Below are 17804 nucleotides of genomic sequence, written 5' to 3'. Positions count from 1 at the left end.
TAATGAGGGGGCAATCGCCCCCCCTTAACCCGTTTTTTTTTTTTCTTTAATTCCTTTTATATTAATATTAATAATATCTAGCAGATTTTATTTTTTTTTTGTTATCGATTAATCCAAATTAGCTATTGTTAATTTCAGGGTGAGGAAAAAAATTAAAAAACTAATTAAATTAAGAAAAGAAAATTAAAAAATAAATAACTGAAAAAATTAAACTGATAAAAAAAACCAATTAATCCAAGTTAGTGTTTTCATTTTGAAAATATTTTTAAATTAATTTTATTTGATATAAGTTAGTACATATATTTTAAATTAATTTCTCTATATAATGGATATCTATATAATATATAATAGTAAGGATTTATTAATAGTTTGCTTACTCATTTAAAAAATTCTGGCTACGCTACTGATTCCATGAGTGCACTCTTTGATCCTCAATTTCTCTTGAATCAACATTTATGTGTAATACGTTATATACTCTGTAAATAAGTATATATATATGTGCAGAACTCTCACCACAGATCAGTGCAGTGGTTTTTCTTAACATTGTCAGCTTGCAACATGCCAACACTCGGGAAGACCTCTCCATTTCTACTCTTTTTGCTCCTGGCAACACTCTTCCATCTCTCACATGGCGATGTGGGCACCTGTTCCCACTACAGACCCCCATATCTACGTAAGTGCCAAGTACTGCTACATGTACAAACATATGACTTCCATAACTGAAATTCGAAAGCTTCTCCCTGATCCTAATCCCTGACATTTTCTTATGGGTTGATTGTGGTGCAGCCACCGCCTGTTATGGGAACTCACCATCACATTTCCCATCAAGCAACATGTTTGCCGCGGCCGGCGAGCGAATATGGGACAATGGCGCAGCATGTGGGAGACAGTACGTGGTGAGATGCATCAGTGCAGCTGTCCCGGGAACTTGCCTTCCAGACCACATCATTCAGGTTAGGATTGTTGATCGAGCACAAACATCAAGGTCAAGGCCTTCATCGAATGGGGCTACCATAGTCCTATCCTCTGCCGCATTTGGCACCATTGCAGATCCTTCGGCAAGATTGGTTAACGTAGAATTCCAACAGTAAGTCATGCTTGTCTTGTCTTTCTCTCAATCTTAGATTTTTCCATTTCGAAGGAACATAACTAAACGTACGTGGGGCATGTTTTGGCGTGCAGGGTTTGATGAAGAAGAAGAACAGTCTAGATAAAGTGCAGGGGGTATTTGAGATTAAGTTAATGTGATGAGTTACGCGGGTTAGCGAGCTAGCTATTCGTATTAATTGTGTATATGTGGTTTTCAATTACTTGTTCATTGAATTGAATAATTAAGCATATTATTAATAAATTACATTTCTTTTTTCTTGAGGACACTTCTTCGTTTCCAGAATTGAAGAGTATGGAGGAAACTTTTTAATTGTCAAATTCTAGTGTAGTAACCAATGTTGTTAAAATTATGAGCTGACTATAGGGTTAAAAACTCGAAACTTAGCAAACTCGATCAAACTCGGTTCAACTCGGACCGAGTTTGACGAAAGTTATAAAATTTATTGACTCACGATCCCGACTTTGCTTTTTGCCCACTCCCCAACCTCCCCTTTCCCCTTTGCCTTTTGCCCAAATCTCACATTCTCAAGTCTCAACCTTAGCACTGCTAGCACCAGCAACGCTAATTTGGGTCTGGGATCTTGTTGGGAACGTAGACAGGGCGGGTGAGAGAGGGAGAGGGAGAGGGGAGCACCAGCAACGCAAATTGGGGTTTGGAATTTTGTAGGGGATGTAGACGGGGCAGGTGAGAGAGGGGGGGGGAGAGGAAGAGGGGGATTTGAGAGACGGAGAATTTCAGGGTGATGGAAATGGAAGCCATGGGAGGAGTAAAGTAAAGAGATGCAGGAGAGGAGGAGAAGGACGGTGTGGTTTTTGAAAGGAGGCCGGTGCAGTCAAAGTGATAAGAAGAATTTTGTGTGGTCCACAATTGAGGTGAATATTTTATTCGTGTGGTCTATAATTGAGGTGAATATTTTATTCGTGTGTCTATAATTGAGGTGAATATTGTACTCATAGTAAATTATTTGTTTTTAATACTTTTTCTTGATAACAGAAGCTGATTAATGGAGAGAATGTTTGATATTATTTATATATATATATATATATATAGAACATGTATTGAAATAGTATTTATTTTAAAAAATTATTTTTTGATATTAATAAATTAAAATAAAATAAATACAATAAATAAAATAAAATTTTTAAAAATAAATTCTTACAAAAACATTTTCCAACCAATAAAAAAATCAAAGCGAGAGGCTTTCCACGACTCAGATTCCGAATTCTTCTTTTTAATCTCAACTGTACGGCCACTTGTAATAATCTTAAATTAATTTTAGAATTTATAATATTAATACGTCCATATTAATAATAATAATTAAAAAAAATCCGTCCAAGCAAGCAATTCTAATTATCCGAGCTGAATTTGATTTCTGCACAACAATCACTCGGCAATCCCTCGACTCCCATATTACCAAGAAAATCGAGCAAAACATTTTCGGCGTAAGAAAAATAAATTAATCTGCAGAAGGAGATAATATCTCAAATTCAATAGTCAGCACCAAATTTGTTATAAAAAGAAAAGTCAGACTTCGACATTCAACACAAATTGTAGACTTTCACCTAAAATATGACAGCAAAATTAGGAAAAGGACGTGGTCACCTTTAAACTATCTGGAGACACCTAATTCGTAATAATAGCAATCAACTAACTAATATAGTGTTTGGTATTTCAGTTTCATTTTATTTTAACAAAATTAATTTTTTATATATACTTTTTAATTGTTTAGATGTATTTATTAAAGAATCATCCCAACTTAATAACTTAAACTATTAAGTGAGGTTTAAGATATAATTTATATTATTTTCCAATATATCATCTCAAGTGAAAGTACTTTTAAATCTAAAATTTGAACACTTTTTTTCTAACATGAACTGTGGAGTTACCGGGTCCGGTCTAAAGTTAAATGCATTGAATCGGGTCCGACCTAGCTAAAAAAATTCAATTTTTATTTTTATTTTATTTTTAATTGTGTTTTATTCAAAAAATTAGAAGGAGATCGCTTGATAACGTAGCATTTGCAGAATTTGATCGCAATCCCAATTTTATTCCTGATGATATTTTACCTGATATTGTTGCGCGCTTAAGAAACAAAGAAAATTCTATTCCTTGTCGGATGGATTTCGTTCGTACTAAAATTGTAGATAATTTAATGAAACAATAAAAAATATTTGATATAAGTATTATTTATTTCATGATATAACAGCAGTAGTTAAATCTATAATATTTAAATTAAAAATCATTAATATTAATATCTATATTTTTTAATTATTTTATAACCTCAATTTAAAAAGTATTTTTTTAACTAAACACGTTAAACTACTTTTTGTTCAACCTCAATTTCAACCACAATTTTAACCAAACATATATAAATACCAAACCAACCTCAACTAAAAGTACTTTTTGTAAAATAACTTTTTTTACACCACGACCACAAAAGTTACCACAATACAAAACACACAGAGAGAGAGTTCAGCCACGGGAATTCTCATAAGTTGTTTCTTAAAACAAAAATTGGATAAATCTTTTTAACTTATATTAATCTTAAAAACTCGCAACCTGTGAAATTCTAGATCTAATATAAATCAAGAAGCTTAATTCTCAGTCAATTTAATGGTGAAGGATAAAATTAAGGGAAAAAATCAATTTAAAAAAATTGTCAAAGTGAAAAAAAATAAAAATCAAATTTGATAAAAAAAACAATTGAGGATGAAATTATAAAAAAACAATTTAAAAAGTTTTCTCAAGCAAAACAAATGAAAATAAAAAGAGTGAGGACCACCTTAAAAGATGAAAAGATTTCACGGAGTTGAAATTGAAAAAGAATTTCATATTTATAAATTATTCCACATAAAATAAATAGAAATTGAAAAAATAGAAACCAAATCAAAAATAAAAGAGAAAAAAAATAAAAAGTCATCAATGCTAAGCCTGACAGTCGTTGGTCAAACATGCTGCCTCATCACGAAGAGGATGTCAAGACAATTTGGCATTATTGTTGGCCACAGGTGTAAGTGACTTTTTTTTTTTAATAATGTTTATATTTTTAAATTACAAAAAAAAAATTGTGTTTTTGAAAAACAATATAAGAAGCTACATAAAAATTCATACACAACAATCTTATTAAAATTATGATGTAGAAATAATTAGTGAATTAACAATAAACTAAAACTGCTCAGTGTTTCACTGTGCAAGTCCACAGTGAAACACTAAGCAGTCTTCTTCCTTTTCTTTTTCTTTCTCTTTTTCGTTTTTTTTCGTTCTTTTCTGTTTTTAATGTTTTCCCATTTTTTTTCTGTTTTTTTTTTTCGTATTCTATGCCTTTATAGGTTTGTTCTTTTTTTTTTCTTTTTTCTTTGTGGATTTTTCTTTTAATGAATTTTTTTGTTTAATTTAGTTTGTTAATGTTAATTTTTTTATTTAGTTATCATACTTTCATAACACGGATCCCGGGTTTGATGTGTTAACCTGGTTTGACGAGTTAACCCGAATTTTTTTTCTTTTCTTTTTAATTAATAACATATACTAAAATTGTTCAGTGTTTCACTGTGCAGTCTACAGTGAAACGCTAAGCTGTTATTTTTGTTTTATTTATTTATTTTTTTTGCTTTTTATGCCTTTATTAGTTTTTTTTGCTTTTTTTTTCTTTTAATGAATTTTTTTTCTTAATTTAGTTTGTTAATGTTATTTTTTTTTTTAGTTATTAGACTTTCATGACACAGATTCCGGGTTTTGACGGGTTAACTTGGTTTGACGAGTTAACCTGAAATTTTTTTTTTGCTTTTTTTAAAGTTTGACTAGTTAACCCGGAATTTGTTTTTTGTTTTTTTTCTTTTTAATTAATTTTTTTTGTTTAGTTTAGTTTTTTAATATTAAATTTCTTTCTATTTAATTATCAGACTTTCATGACACGTATCCTGGGCTTGATGGGTTAACCCATCAATTTTTTTTTCTATTTAGTTATCAAACTTTCATAACGCGAATCTCAGATTTGATGGGTTAACCCAGTTAATTCAGATTTTTTTTTCTTTATTAGTTTTTTTTCTTTGTTTTGTTAATTAATCTATTTAATTATCACACTTTTATGACACGACCTTGCAGCCAGACCCACATTCAAGACTCATGGGTCTGGTGTTGTAGTCAGACTCACTTAAACTTGAGTCATGTAAGTTTAATATTATTATTAATATTATAAATATTACTATGAGGTCAAGCGTTGCAGCTAAACCAAAGGCTCTTGGGCATATCTTTGCAAAAAGACCCAACGCTCTTAGATCTTAGCCTTTTTGATATTTTTTATGCAAGAAAAAAAATTTAACCCATGGCGTGTGCCTTTGTTTTTTTTTTCTCCTTTTCTTTTTAAGCCTTTTACTATTGATTGCACAATACAGTTCGCAGTGAAAAAGCTGATGCCTTTAGTTTTTTTTTTGTCTTTTTTTAATTATTTTTTTAATTTAGTTTCTTAATATTAAATTTTTTTTATTTAATTATCAGACTTTCATGACATGGATCCCAGGTTTGACGGGTCCGGTGTTGTAGCCAGACTCACTTAAACTTGAGCCATGTAAGTTTAATATTATTATTAATATTATAAATATTACTATGGGGTCAAGCGTTGCAGCTAAACCAAAGGCTCTTGGGCGTATCTTTGCAAAAAGACCCAACACTTTTAGATCTTAGCCTTTTTTTATATTTTTTATGCAAGAAAAAAAATTTAACCCGTGGCGTGTGCCTTTGTTTTTTTTTTCTCCTTTTTTTTAAGCCTTTTACTGTTGATTGCACAATACAGTTCACAATGAAAAAGCTGATGCCTATAGTTTTTTTTTTTGTCTTTTTTTTAATTATTTTTTAAATTTAGTTTCTTAATATTAAATTTTTTTATTTAATTATCAGACTTTCATAACATGGATCCCAGGTTTGACGGGTTAACCCAGTTTATTAAGATTTTTTTTCTTTTTCTTCATTGGTTTTTTTTCTTCCTGTAGGTTTTTTTTCTCTTTGCTTTTTTCTTTTTAATTAATATTTTTAAAAATTTATTTCATTAATAATAAATCATTTTTCTATTTAGTTGTCACACTTTCATGACACGAATTTCGAGTTTGACGGGTTAACCTGATTTGGCGGGTTAACTAGGTTGATTCAGATTTTTTTTGTTTTTTCTCATTAGTTTTATTCTTCCGATTTCATCTTTAAATATTATATGTTGTCCACATTGAAAAGGCTAAGGCCTTTAGTTTTTTTTTTGCTTTTTTTTATGCCTTTCACCGTGAACTGCACAGTGCAGTCCACGGTAAAAAGGCTGATGCCTTCTTTTTTTTTTAATTAATTTTTTATGTAGTTTGTTGATATTAATTTTTTTTCTATTTAGTTATCAGACTTTCATGACACGGATCTCAGGTTTGACGGGTTAACCCAGTTAATTTAGATTTTTTTTCTTTTTCTTCATTAGTATTTTTCTTCTTATAAGTTTTTTTTCTTTTATTGTTTCTTTTTATTTAATATTTTTTCATTTAATTTAGTTCATCAATATTAAATTTTTTTCTATTTAGTTATCGACTGATGCCTTTAATTTTTTTTTGTTGTTTTTATGCCTTTAACTGTGGACTGCACATTATAGTCCACAGTGAAAAGGCTGATGCTTTTTTTTTTCCCTTTTTAATTGATTTTTTTCGTTTAATTTAGTTTGTTAATGTTCAATTTTTTTCTATTTAGTTATCAAATTTTCATGACATGGATCCCGAGATTGACCTGTCAATTTTTGTGTTAACCTGTCAATTTTTTTTTTCTATTTAGTTATCAAACTTTCACGACATGAATTTAAGGTTTGACGGGTTAACCTGGTTTGAAGGGTTAATCTAGTTAATTCAGATTTTTATTTCTTTTTCTTCATTAATTTTTTTCTTTCTTTTGGTTTTTTTTTCTTTTTGATTAATCTATTTAATCATTACACTTTTATGACATGACCTTGTAGCCAGAATCACATCCAAAACTATTGGGTCTAGTATTACAGTCAGACCCACTTAAACTTGGGTCATACAAGTTTAATATTATTATTAATATTATAAATATTACTCTTGGGTCAGGCGTTGCAGCCATACCAAGACTCTTGGATATAATTTTATAAAAAAACCTAATATTTTTAAATTTTAATTTTTTTAATATTTTTTATACAAAAACTATTAACCTGTAATATCGTGTGGATGATGTAAGTGGTATAGTGAATGAAAGGTCAATGGTCAAATATTTTGTCCAGGTTCTAGAAATTGAAGACATTTTGCGGCTCTGGGGGCTGACGCCGTCCGGCCAAATGGACACAAGCGCCACCCAGAAACACACATGTGAAAAGGCTTGGATAATGACAGAAGGGGCAGACAGTGGCGGAGCCACGTGGCAAAGGGAGGGGGGGGATTGCCCCCTTAAAATTTTTTTTATATAAAAATAAAATTAGATCAACCAATAACATGGTATAATTATATAAACTGAATTATGCCTCTGAATTCAGCTCGGAAAAGGACGTTTGATATTGCATTTGCTTATAATTTTTAATTTTCACTGGGAAAACATTAGATTAAGTGTTTTTTATGGTTTCAATGTTTTAATATTAAAAATTATAAAAAATTATTTTAATATATTTTCAATTGATTTATTTTTTTAAAAAATCATTCATAATACATATGAAATCCCTGGTTGCAAACGAAAATTGAACAATCATTGGAAAAACAAAGAGTTAAAAATCAGTGTGAAACTGAGAAACACTCAGCTAAATGTGCAAGGCTACCAGTATATTTTCTTAAGAATATACGTGTGTGATTCAGATTTGGGTTGGTTAGTTGTTTTAAATTATGTTTTTTTTTTAAATTTAATTTTTTAAAAATTTTAAATTATTTTGATGTGATGATGCTAAAAATATTTTTTTAAAATTAAAAATTATTATTTTAATATATTTTTAAATAATTTTGTTTTAAAAAAACATTTACTAAGATGAAAATACTCGATAACTATGTTTCTCTATTTGTACAGTAAACAGCCGTCGGATGGTGAATAAGTCAAGAGGATTTAATTAATTAACCAACAATCTGAGGGGCGAATCCCCAGTTCTTCTCAACCACGAGTTTGACGACTGAGCCTGAGGAGACAAACACGTGTCAAGATTTGAAAACGTCTTCATCACTTGATTCGATACTTCGTCCCATAACATGACAGCTCTTTCATGATGTCATGCGAATTAAATCTTTGATTCCTGTTTTGCCCCTCAAACGACACGCGTCCCTGGCTTGTACCATTCATTATTTATCATTCTTCCAAAAAGGTGCGGGGTAATAGTTAATAATTACGATAACTAATTGATAGTAATCCTTTTCATATACCATTTGGAGTGTTTTTTAAATCGTTATTTAAAACGGTTTTTACGTGAAAAACACTAAAATGATGGTTTTAGATAACGTGAAATAAAACAGCTCAGGTTTTAATCGCCCGAGTTTGTTTTTTTTTTTAAAAAAATAATTCAGATTTTTCCAGTTTTAGAATTAAGCAATTATTCAATTTGAATTTTAATTCTATTATTTTAATTTATTTACTTTCTAAAAAATTTATCACTAATTTGAAATTGACATGGATAATCTGGATTCTTTTTATTTCTTCTTCTTTATTGAATTAACTTTGATAAATTTTTTAAAATTTCTATTTATTTTCTAAATTTTATCCTTTAAATATTAGGTTAGTTAGGATATTTTTTTTAACTTCATCCGTTAGAGTTTCTTTTTATATTGGATTTCGTAATTTTCTTCAATTTCTTTTCTATTAATTTATCTCAGTCCCATTATTTATTTTTTTATATTAATTTATCCCGATCTCATGACCTGACTTGTATATTAGGCATGGTTACTTAGGTTAGTTCAAGACGAGTATTTGTCTTTTTTTTTTCATTTAATTAGTAGAAATCTTAGTTTTGTTGTCAACTTTATTTTGATGACCTTTTTGTTTTTGATTTTTTTACAAGTTCCTATGTTTTTTTTTTAATTGAAATTGATTTATTGATTGTCATTATATGTTCTTTAAAATATGCTTGGGTCACCTGATTTTTTTTTTACCAATAAAATAAATATACATAGCACGACCACAAATCTAAGTATATACTTTATTATGTTGTTAGTCCTTTAATTTTGACCTGTATATAAATGCAAGGTCTTCATGATTCAGGTACCTGCTTATGAAATCATCCCTGTAGAGGATGATGCACCAGAGTTTGCCAAGATCATACCAAATCACAAATCATAGCAGGAGCAATAATTGTTAAACATTTGGTCAAAAAACAATTTACATATACAAATCTGAACACTTTCAATATTTATTTTTTTGGGGGTTGGATTGTTAACGATTTTTCCAGTATCATTTTGGGGATCATTTCAAGTTCTTCATTGAAACGGGATGAATTGCAAGCCCGAACCAGAATGTTATTAACAATGAAGCAATGTGTTCGGGGATTTCACATAATTTACCTTCTTAAAATATAATATTCGGTCAAGTAGTTAACTAAAATGTTTGTAATAAATTCTAATTTTTGTTTTGTGAAAAACATAATTTACATTCTCAAGTGGCTGCACCCTTTACATTCTCTTTGTTTAACATTAAGGAGTGTTTTTAATATATTTTTTAATTTAATTTGATGTATTTTAAAAAATAAATTTTCTTAGATGTTGTTTTAAAGTTTAAATATAGAAAATTAAGAGAGTACCCAAACTTTATTAATCAACATACCCACTCTTGACAATATTTATATACAGTGTAAAACCTTTACACATAAGCAAGCATAATTAAGTGATTATTAGATAATTCATCGGCACCACATTATGAATATGAATAATTTTTTTAACATGAAAAAAAACTAAGTATTATTAAAAAAATTTCTAGAAAAAATAAAATATTTAAACTGTGTGGAAATTGATCTAACATGTCTAGTAGTCTTGGCAGATCTAAAAACAATTCAGATGATCGGTAAAAATATAATTCGACTCGAAACAAATAAAATTTTTTTTATATAAATATTGAGACAATAACATATTAGACTAGTTTAAGTCAAACCATATGTTACCATACCCTTCCATATATCGAGTTATGAAAGCATAATAACCTAATAGTAAGTAAACCAAAACAAATTATGAGGATCAATTTTTAATAAACTCAATGTTAAATGATGAAATTAAAAAAACAAAATCAATAAAAAAAGATTAAAAAACCTAAGTTAACTTAAATTAACCTATCATATCCACGACTTGGATCATGAAACCAAAATAACCCAATAGAAAGGTGAAATTGAAAAAAAAAATGATTAAAAAAGACACAAAAAAATAATTCATATTAATCCAGATTAATCCGCCAAACTTGTGACCTGATTCATGAGATAAAGATAATCTCATAAGAAGCAAACCAAAAAAAATTACGAAACCTAATTTCCAATCACTCAATGTTGAAAGATAAAATTAAAAAAAAATTCAATAAAAAAAACACGAGCTAACTAAGTTAACTTATCAAAATAGCAGTATATGTTATAAGACTGAGATAATATTATAAAAATTAAATTAAAAAGAATTATGAAATTTAATTCATAATAAACCTAAAGTTAAAAAATAAAATTGAAATTAAAAAAAAAGAAAAAAATATATTACAATAAATAATATTTTATAAGTAGGGCGATGAATTTCCCTATTTTTTTTCTGTTTTTTTTTAATATATCCCACAATTTATTTATTTCAGTGAAGCAGTTTCAAGTTCTGGCAATACAGTTTATTTGGTTAATGTAATGAAGTAGAGCTTACCCAAGGTTCAATGCCCCTTCCAATAATAATAATAATAATAATAATAAAAATAATAATAAAAATAAAGTAGCAATTTACCCACATTTTATACTCACACAAACAAAAGATTAATTCAAAGAAAACTGAGGAATAATTCAATTTTTATAAAATAGAGTATCATCAACTCCAATCTTGGTGTTTTAACTTAATTATAACTTTGAAGTATTTTCTTTTATTTTCTAGGAAAATGAGAAGAAAAAAACACGTTTTAAAAGGGAAAATTTTCATTTTCAATCAGTGAATATATTTTCTATAATTTTCCATTTCAAGATTTATATAAAAGACTAGAAAATTCTCCACAAATAATTTCTCCAATTCCATCTGTTTTATGAGCAAAGCCCAACTAATAAATTAAGGCGAATCAGCATATAAAATATCTAGACTAAAGTATTTTTAAAAAATAATTTAATTTTTTTTTAATTTTTTACTTTAAATTAATATTTTTAATATTTTGAGATGATTTTAATATAATAATATAAAATAATTTTTTAAAAATAAAAAATAATTTTTTAATATTATTTTAAATAAAAAATATTTTAAAAAATAATTACCACGTAATCTCGAAATCAACGTTCAACTTTCCACCAAAAATTTGACCTTTCCTTCTTCGCCTGCTTTCCTGTAACAGTTGATACCATAACAACCTCAAATTATGCTCCCTTTGTCATCTCTCTACTTTCCTTGTCTAAATGTTATTAATTATTTCACTTATTCCATATGGATTCTAACCATTTTTTTTTTCATTACCCTTCTTGTCAACTTTTCTCGTGTCTTATCTGCAGAATCCTAGAATCATTTTCCACATTTTAAGTCATTAAAACTTGCTCAGTCGAGTGAACTTTTAAGCAATCAAGCATTGATCTTTATGTGCCTTTTGGGACACATATTGAACTTTGAGAGGTGGGTTTTTGTTATTTTTCTTGATGGGTACTGCAATAGCTCAGTACCCATATGGAATTACTTCACATTCTTTTGTGAAATTCGGTCACAAATTGGAGATTTCAAGCTCTAATTCTCATTATAAAGTGGAGATATCAAGATATAACTTGCATCCAAGTTCTGTTTCCACCACTAACTCCAAGGTATGTGATAAAGATTGTCTTTATAGATTATATGCACAATTGATTAGTCCAGTTTTTTAGGAAAGAAGTGAAACAAAAACCCTGTTGAATATACTGTAATGTAATGAAGATAGAGGAAATAATGTACTTATGTACTTGGGGGTGTTTATTTTGTGATATGGCAGTGTTGTTTTGACAATTTTGATTACATTCAATTGCTAATGGCATGGATTAAGCAGACAAGATGAGTGTGATTTATAGAAAAGATAATACAGAGAATTTGATGATACATGCAAATGTCATGGCAGTAATGCATGAAACTATTTAAGAATTAATGTTTTGAATTATGGAGGATTTTTTCTTGATACAGGTGTGTGTTCGTAGAATACGTGCTCTACCTGATATTGATGATATATTTTCGGATATTATTGCAACACCATTACTTGACGTGGTTGAAAACCCTATCCACTTGAAGAATTTAACTATTAAGGTTAGTAAAGTTCATGAACTTTCTCCATTTTCCAGACGTGTTTCATACTATTAATATTTCAGCTTCTTTACCTATTAAGGATTGGTCTATGCAGGAACTGAAACTATTAGCTAGTGAAATACGATCAGAGTTGTCTTCCATAATGTCAAAGGCACAAAAAGACTTTAAGGCCAGTTTGGCAGCGGTTGAACTGACAGTTGCAATTCACCATGTTTTTCATGCTCCAGTGGACAAGATACTGTGGGATGTTGGGGAACAAGTAAGATTCGCAGCTGATTCTGTTCTTTATGGAGGACTGCATAGTCATCAAAGAGCAGATAATAGCATGCTTATCGGGGTCTGTTTATTTGTTTGTTTGTGTTGTGCAGCCCTATACAGGGGCTGCTAGCAGGACTATTGATTTCTTTTATAAATATTTTTTAGAATGGGGATGGATTGGGAATTTGTTGATGTTACTGGGGGGCAGAGTCTGAACCAAAGAATAATTCAAAAAAGTGGCCTTTTGTATATGGAAATGGCTAGTTTTGAGTGACAATCTGGTCCATTTTTAAGTGAGTTCCTTGTTTCTTGTCGGCAGACATATGCACATAAAATTCTCACTGGAAGGAGATCTCTTATGCATACACTAAGACAAAAGGATGGTCTTTCTGGATTTACATCTCGGTCTGAGAGTGAATATGACCCGTTTGGAGCAGGACATGGATGCAACAGTATTTCTGCTGGACTTGGTAAAATGCCATGTCCTCGGCTACTTATACTTTTCTCAACTTTTATTTGCTCACTTGTCTGAATGAGCATACTGTCCTGAAGTTCTTGCACTGCATTTCATAGATCCACTGAGTACATCTCTTTCACTCATGCTTATTACCCTGAAAATTAGTAAGTGTGCTGTCCTGTCAGCAAATGAAATCAGCTGTCCAAGTTTAGGCTGTTAACTTTAGCTTTTATGTTGTACTTAGCTCTGAATCAAGTTGTAAAACTCTTGCTTATATGCTCCAGTATTACTATTACAAATAAACTTTAGAACATGGAATTTAATTAGTTTCTCACCAGGCATGGCGGTTGCTCGTGATATTAAAGGGAAGCGGGAACGTATTGTTACAGTCATTGGCAATGGCACAACCATGGCTGGTCAGGTCTATGAAGCAATGGGCAATGCAGGCTATTTAGACTCAAATATGATAGTGATTTTAAATGACAGCCGACACTCTTTACACCCCAAGATTGAAGAGGGCTCCAAGACTTCAATCAATGCTCTATCTAGTACCCTAAGCAAGCTCCAGTCAAGCAAATCATTCCGGAGGCTTAGAGAAGTTGCTAAGGTGCTTTCAGTAGTTTCCATTTGCGTACATGACTAAGCTTGTATTAGGATCATTAACTGATAAAATTGCTTAGAGAGAATGGAAATTTTCTGTAATTGAAGATACATTTTTTTTGAGTTAATTTAGAAATCTCTATTGCAATAAGTAGCGCAACAAAATTCAGTCAGATTTTATATCTTGTTTTAACTTCATGTATTATTGTTTTCATTCAATTGAATGCTCTTTCTTTTCTTATTTCTTATCAAGGGTGTTACCAAGAGGATAGGTATGTATGAATTAGCAGCTAAAGTTGATGAGTATGCACGTGGTATGATGGGTCCACTGGGATCAACTCTCTTCGAAGAACTTGGGTTGTACTACATAGGCCCTGTTGATGGACACAATGTTGAAGATTTAGTTTGTGTTTTACAAGAAGTGTCAACTCTGGAGTCAATGGGTCCTGTCTTGATACATGTAATAACTGAAGAAAATCAGTGTGCAGAACATAAACAACAGACTGAGGCAATGGGGAACCAGCAGGGAGGTATGTTGAATTCTTATACTTTAATCTTCTTTGATTTTTCATAGATGACTATCAAATCTATGCATTAATTCACAGTCACACTGAACCTGGCTATCCTGGTTATATTTTAGATATCTATGCTGAGGCATATGCTTTGTTCAGGATCTGGCCTTATGTCTAGGCTAGGCTACGACTTAATGTATAAGAACTCAGGACTGGTTAACTGTTCTACAGCTTTTTAAGTAGAGGAGATGATTTTAATTTTAAACTTAATGCGTACATATTCTTTAATTTGCAGATTGCTTCAAATGCTTATGTCTAGGCTAGGCTAGGCTAAGCTTTATTTTATTTTCTGTTAAATGAAGAATATAATTGATAAATAGGAAACTAAACTGGAGCTTATCCTGCTTACACGATTTGTACAATCAAATAATCTTAAAATCAACTAATGTGCAGATTCTATCATAACAAGAACTAAAAGTATTTTAAAGATCACTTATCAGTTGTAAAGGAACAAGAGAACTGCAATCTAGACATAAATCAGCGTGCTTAGAGCTTTCAATTGCCTCTTACAGAATTCTGGATTTACACAACTTGTTTTGAACAAAATGTATAATAAAGCCCGCCATGACTAGCTTTATTTTCTTCATGCTATAGCTTCCAAGTAATCAATGATTAAAATGTAGCACAAGTATTATGAATATCCATCTGAGATATGTCCACAGTTACCTCTAGTTTATAGTTTTGGACTATGGGGTACCTGTCTGTGTTCAGGCTCAGTTTGTGCTGAGTTTACTTATATCTACTACCATGGCTTGTCAACATCTTTGAATATCTGACAAGCAGTGCATCTTGTGGCTGACTGTTCAAACCCAAAAATTCTAACTTTTTTTTTTTTTTTTCATTTGAATGATGTAAATGCACAAGACTTTGTATTAATGCTTGTCTTTTAATCGGTTATTTACTTTCAATGTGAGCCCTGGGGCTCTAATTTTTCACAACAGAAGTCAACTTATTTGTAGGGATTTACTTGGAAGACATTCCCCCCATGTATATTAATCATAGATGCCAAATTATCTCTCCTTGCTATGGCAGAGTGACCATACACCCTCTTTTCTGGCTTTAGTGTTTTTTTTTTCTAATTCATATTGTTTTCCTATTCTAATAGGTTTTCTGTTTCTGCAGGTTTCTTTGACTCAGATGCAGTGCTATCCAATATGCATACTCAAACATATAGTGATTGCTTTGTTGAGGCACTGATCATGGAGGCAGAGAAAGACAAAGATATTGTGGTTGTTCATGCAGGAAAGGAAATGGAACCATCATTTCAACTATTTCAGGAAAGATTTCCACAGAGGTTTTTTTATGTGGGAATGGCTGAGCAACATGCAGTTACATTTTCAGCTGGCTTGTCATGCGGGGGGTTAAAGCCATTTTGCATAATTCCTTCAGCTTTTCTGCAGAGAGCATATGACCAGGTCTATCTCTCTCTCTCTCTACACACACACACACACACACACACACACACATTTATGCATGCATGCATGTGTGTGTTAGTGTAAGCATGAGTGCATGCCAGGAATATTGTTGAATTAGATCTTGCTGGATGTCGTTTTAAGCTAGCTAGATTTATAATTGTTTGATTCTTCAAGAGAAATGGAATAGCATGACAACAAGTTTTGGGAACAAAATTGTAACATTGACTGCATTAAAAATCTTAGTTTTTCTAGAATGTTGCTCTTTGTGGCTTCTCCAGGTGGTCCATGATGTAGATCAGCAGAGGATTCCAGTTCGCTTTGTCATTACAAGCGCGGGATTGGTAGGACCTGATGGTCCTACTATGTGTGGAGCATTTGATATAACTTTCATGTCATGTTTGCCAAACATGATTGTTATGGCACCATCAGATGAGGATCAGCTTGTGGACATGGTGGCTACTGCAGCCCATATTAATGATCGTCCAGTTTGCTTTCGGTATCCAAGGGGTGCCATTGCTGGAACTGATCATTATACTCGTAGTGGTATTCCTGTTGAGGTACTTTCAACATGCCTTGCTTGTTAACTTTCTCTTGCCCTTGATACCAGCTTTCCTAAAATTATTATATAGTTTTGTCTCAGAAGAAGTGTATCTGGTGTTGCTTATGACCATGTTTTTGAAAAAAAGAAGAAAAGCTGACACTGATTTTTGTCATGTCGGCTATCATCCCTGATAAGATAATAAACATTATTGTTGGAAAACTGAATCATTATTCACAGCACGCATATGTCCCCCAAATGTTCTCATTTAATTTACTTGGCATGGTTTAGCATTTCTTTGATATTCTTGATTAAGCCTTTGTCAAGTTCTATATTAAATTTTTAAAATTTCATTGTAGCTGCTGATTCCCATTGCTTCCGTAAGGTGTTTTTTTTTTTTTTTTTTTTTTTTTTTTTTTTTTCCGGTTACTCTTTCTGGTATAATATTAGTTACTGTGTTTGTCAGTGGGTTCTTGTGCACTCGGCTTGACTACTGTTTATGTGGAGCAGATTGGAAAGGGATTAACTCTTGTAGAGGGTAAAGATGTTGCTTTGCTTGGGTATGGTACAATGGTTCAGAACTGCCTCAGAGCTCAGACCCTTCTTTCAAAGCTTGGCATTGAGGTAACTGTTGCTGATGCAAGATTCTGCAAGCCACTTGACATGAAGCTTCTCAGACAGTTATGCGAAAACCATGCCTTTCTGGTCACAGTCGAGGAAGGCTCTATTGGAGGATTTGGGTCCCATGTTTCACAGTTCATTGCTCTTGATGGGCAGCTTGATGGAAGAACTAAGGTAATATCTCACACACAAATAATATCAATTCGCTTATTTTTACTAGAGACAAATGTATTGTATGCTTCCTGAAGCACGATCACTGCCAAGTGCCAATGGAGTAATTTTTTAGTCATAGACAATGTTGATTAATCTCAATCCATTACCGATGCCTATATGACTGAATGTTCTGTTAAATTCTGTCCTAATTGCCTTGTTTTTTTTCCCCATAACTTCTGCAGTGGCGGCCAATTGTTTTACCAGACAATTACATTGAACATGCACTGCCAAATGAACAGCTTGCTCTTGCCGGGCTGACTGGACATCATATTGCTGCAACAGTGCTAAGACTGCTTGGTCGCTCCCGTGAAGCTCTCCTTTTGATGTGCTAAAAATCTCTAATTTCTCCTGCAATATTAGAAGCAATGCCCTTGCCGAATCTGCCTCAGAAAAGAGAGCTGAAAACGGAAGAAGCGAAAGGTGATGCTAGTATACACAGGCCATTTTACTGATTTTTTTTTTGTAACCTGCAGTTGGTTTATGAGTTATTAACGTAAAATTAGATTTTCAATTGTATAGAATTGACAAATGAAAATACATGGTTGTAACATTTAGAGCATCTGCCATTGCATTCATCTTTATTATCATTTGTCGTCTTCGTTGTTTTTATTATT

General features: G+C 31.3%; 2 protein-coding genes across 4 annotated transcripts; both read left to right on the top strand.

Annotated features, from left to right (window-relative positions):
- The first annotated feature begins 431 nt into the window (after positions 1–431).
- On the top strand, positions 432–1369 carry LOC133673876 (EG45-like domain containing protein). Its single transcript, XM_062094801.1, has 2 exons — positions 432–673; positions 787–1369. Exons 1-2 carry the CDS (start codon positions 559–561, stop codon positions 1089–1091), a joined length of 420 nt encoding a protein of 139 aa, XP_061950785.1. The 5' UTR covers positions 432–558; the 3' UTR covers positions 1092–1369.
- Positions 1370–11556: 10187 nt separating this feature from the next.
- LOC133673973 (probable 1-deoxy-D-xylulose-5-phosphate synthase, chloroplastic) lies at positions 11557–17777 on the top strand. 3 transcript variants are annotated; one of them, XM_062094926.1, is made up of 10 exons: positions 11557–12047; positions 12397–12516; positions 12611–12775; positions 13094–13244; positions 13570–13838; positions 14085–14361; positions 15526–15818; positions 16097–16375; positions 16867–17151; positions 17373–17777. In XM_062094926.1, the coding sequence occupies exons 1-10, from the start codon at positions 11889–11891 to the stop codon at positions 17520–17522; spliced, it is 2148 nt and encodes a 715-aa protein (XP_061950910.1). In that variant the 5' UTR covers positions 11557–11888; the 3' UTR covers positions 17523–17777. The 3 variants fall into 3 exon arrangements, with proteins under 3 accessions (XP_061950910.1, XP_061950909.1, XP_061950911.1); XM_062094925.1 differs by having other exon boundaries at positions 12611–12853; XM_062094927.1 differs by lacking the exon at positions 17373–17777 and having other exon boundaries at positions 12611–12853; positions 16823–16954.
- The last annotated feature ends 27 nt before the right edge of the window (positions 17778–17804 follow it).

Source organism: Populus nigra, chromosome 15 (genome assembly GCF_951802175.1).
Source record: "Populus nigra chromosome 15, ddPopNigr1.1, whole genome shotgun sequence".
NCBI classification, from domain to species: Eukaryota; Viridiplantae; Streptophyta; class Magnoliopsida; order Malpighiales; family Salicaceae; genus Populus; species Populus nigra.
Note: the sequence above shows the minus strand (reverse complement) of the source record. Positions and strands in the feature narration are given on the sequence as shown.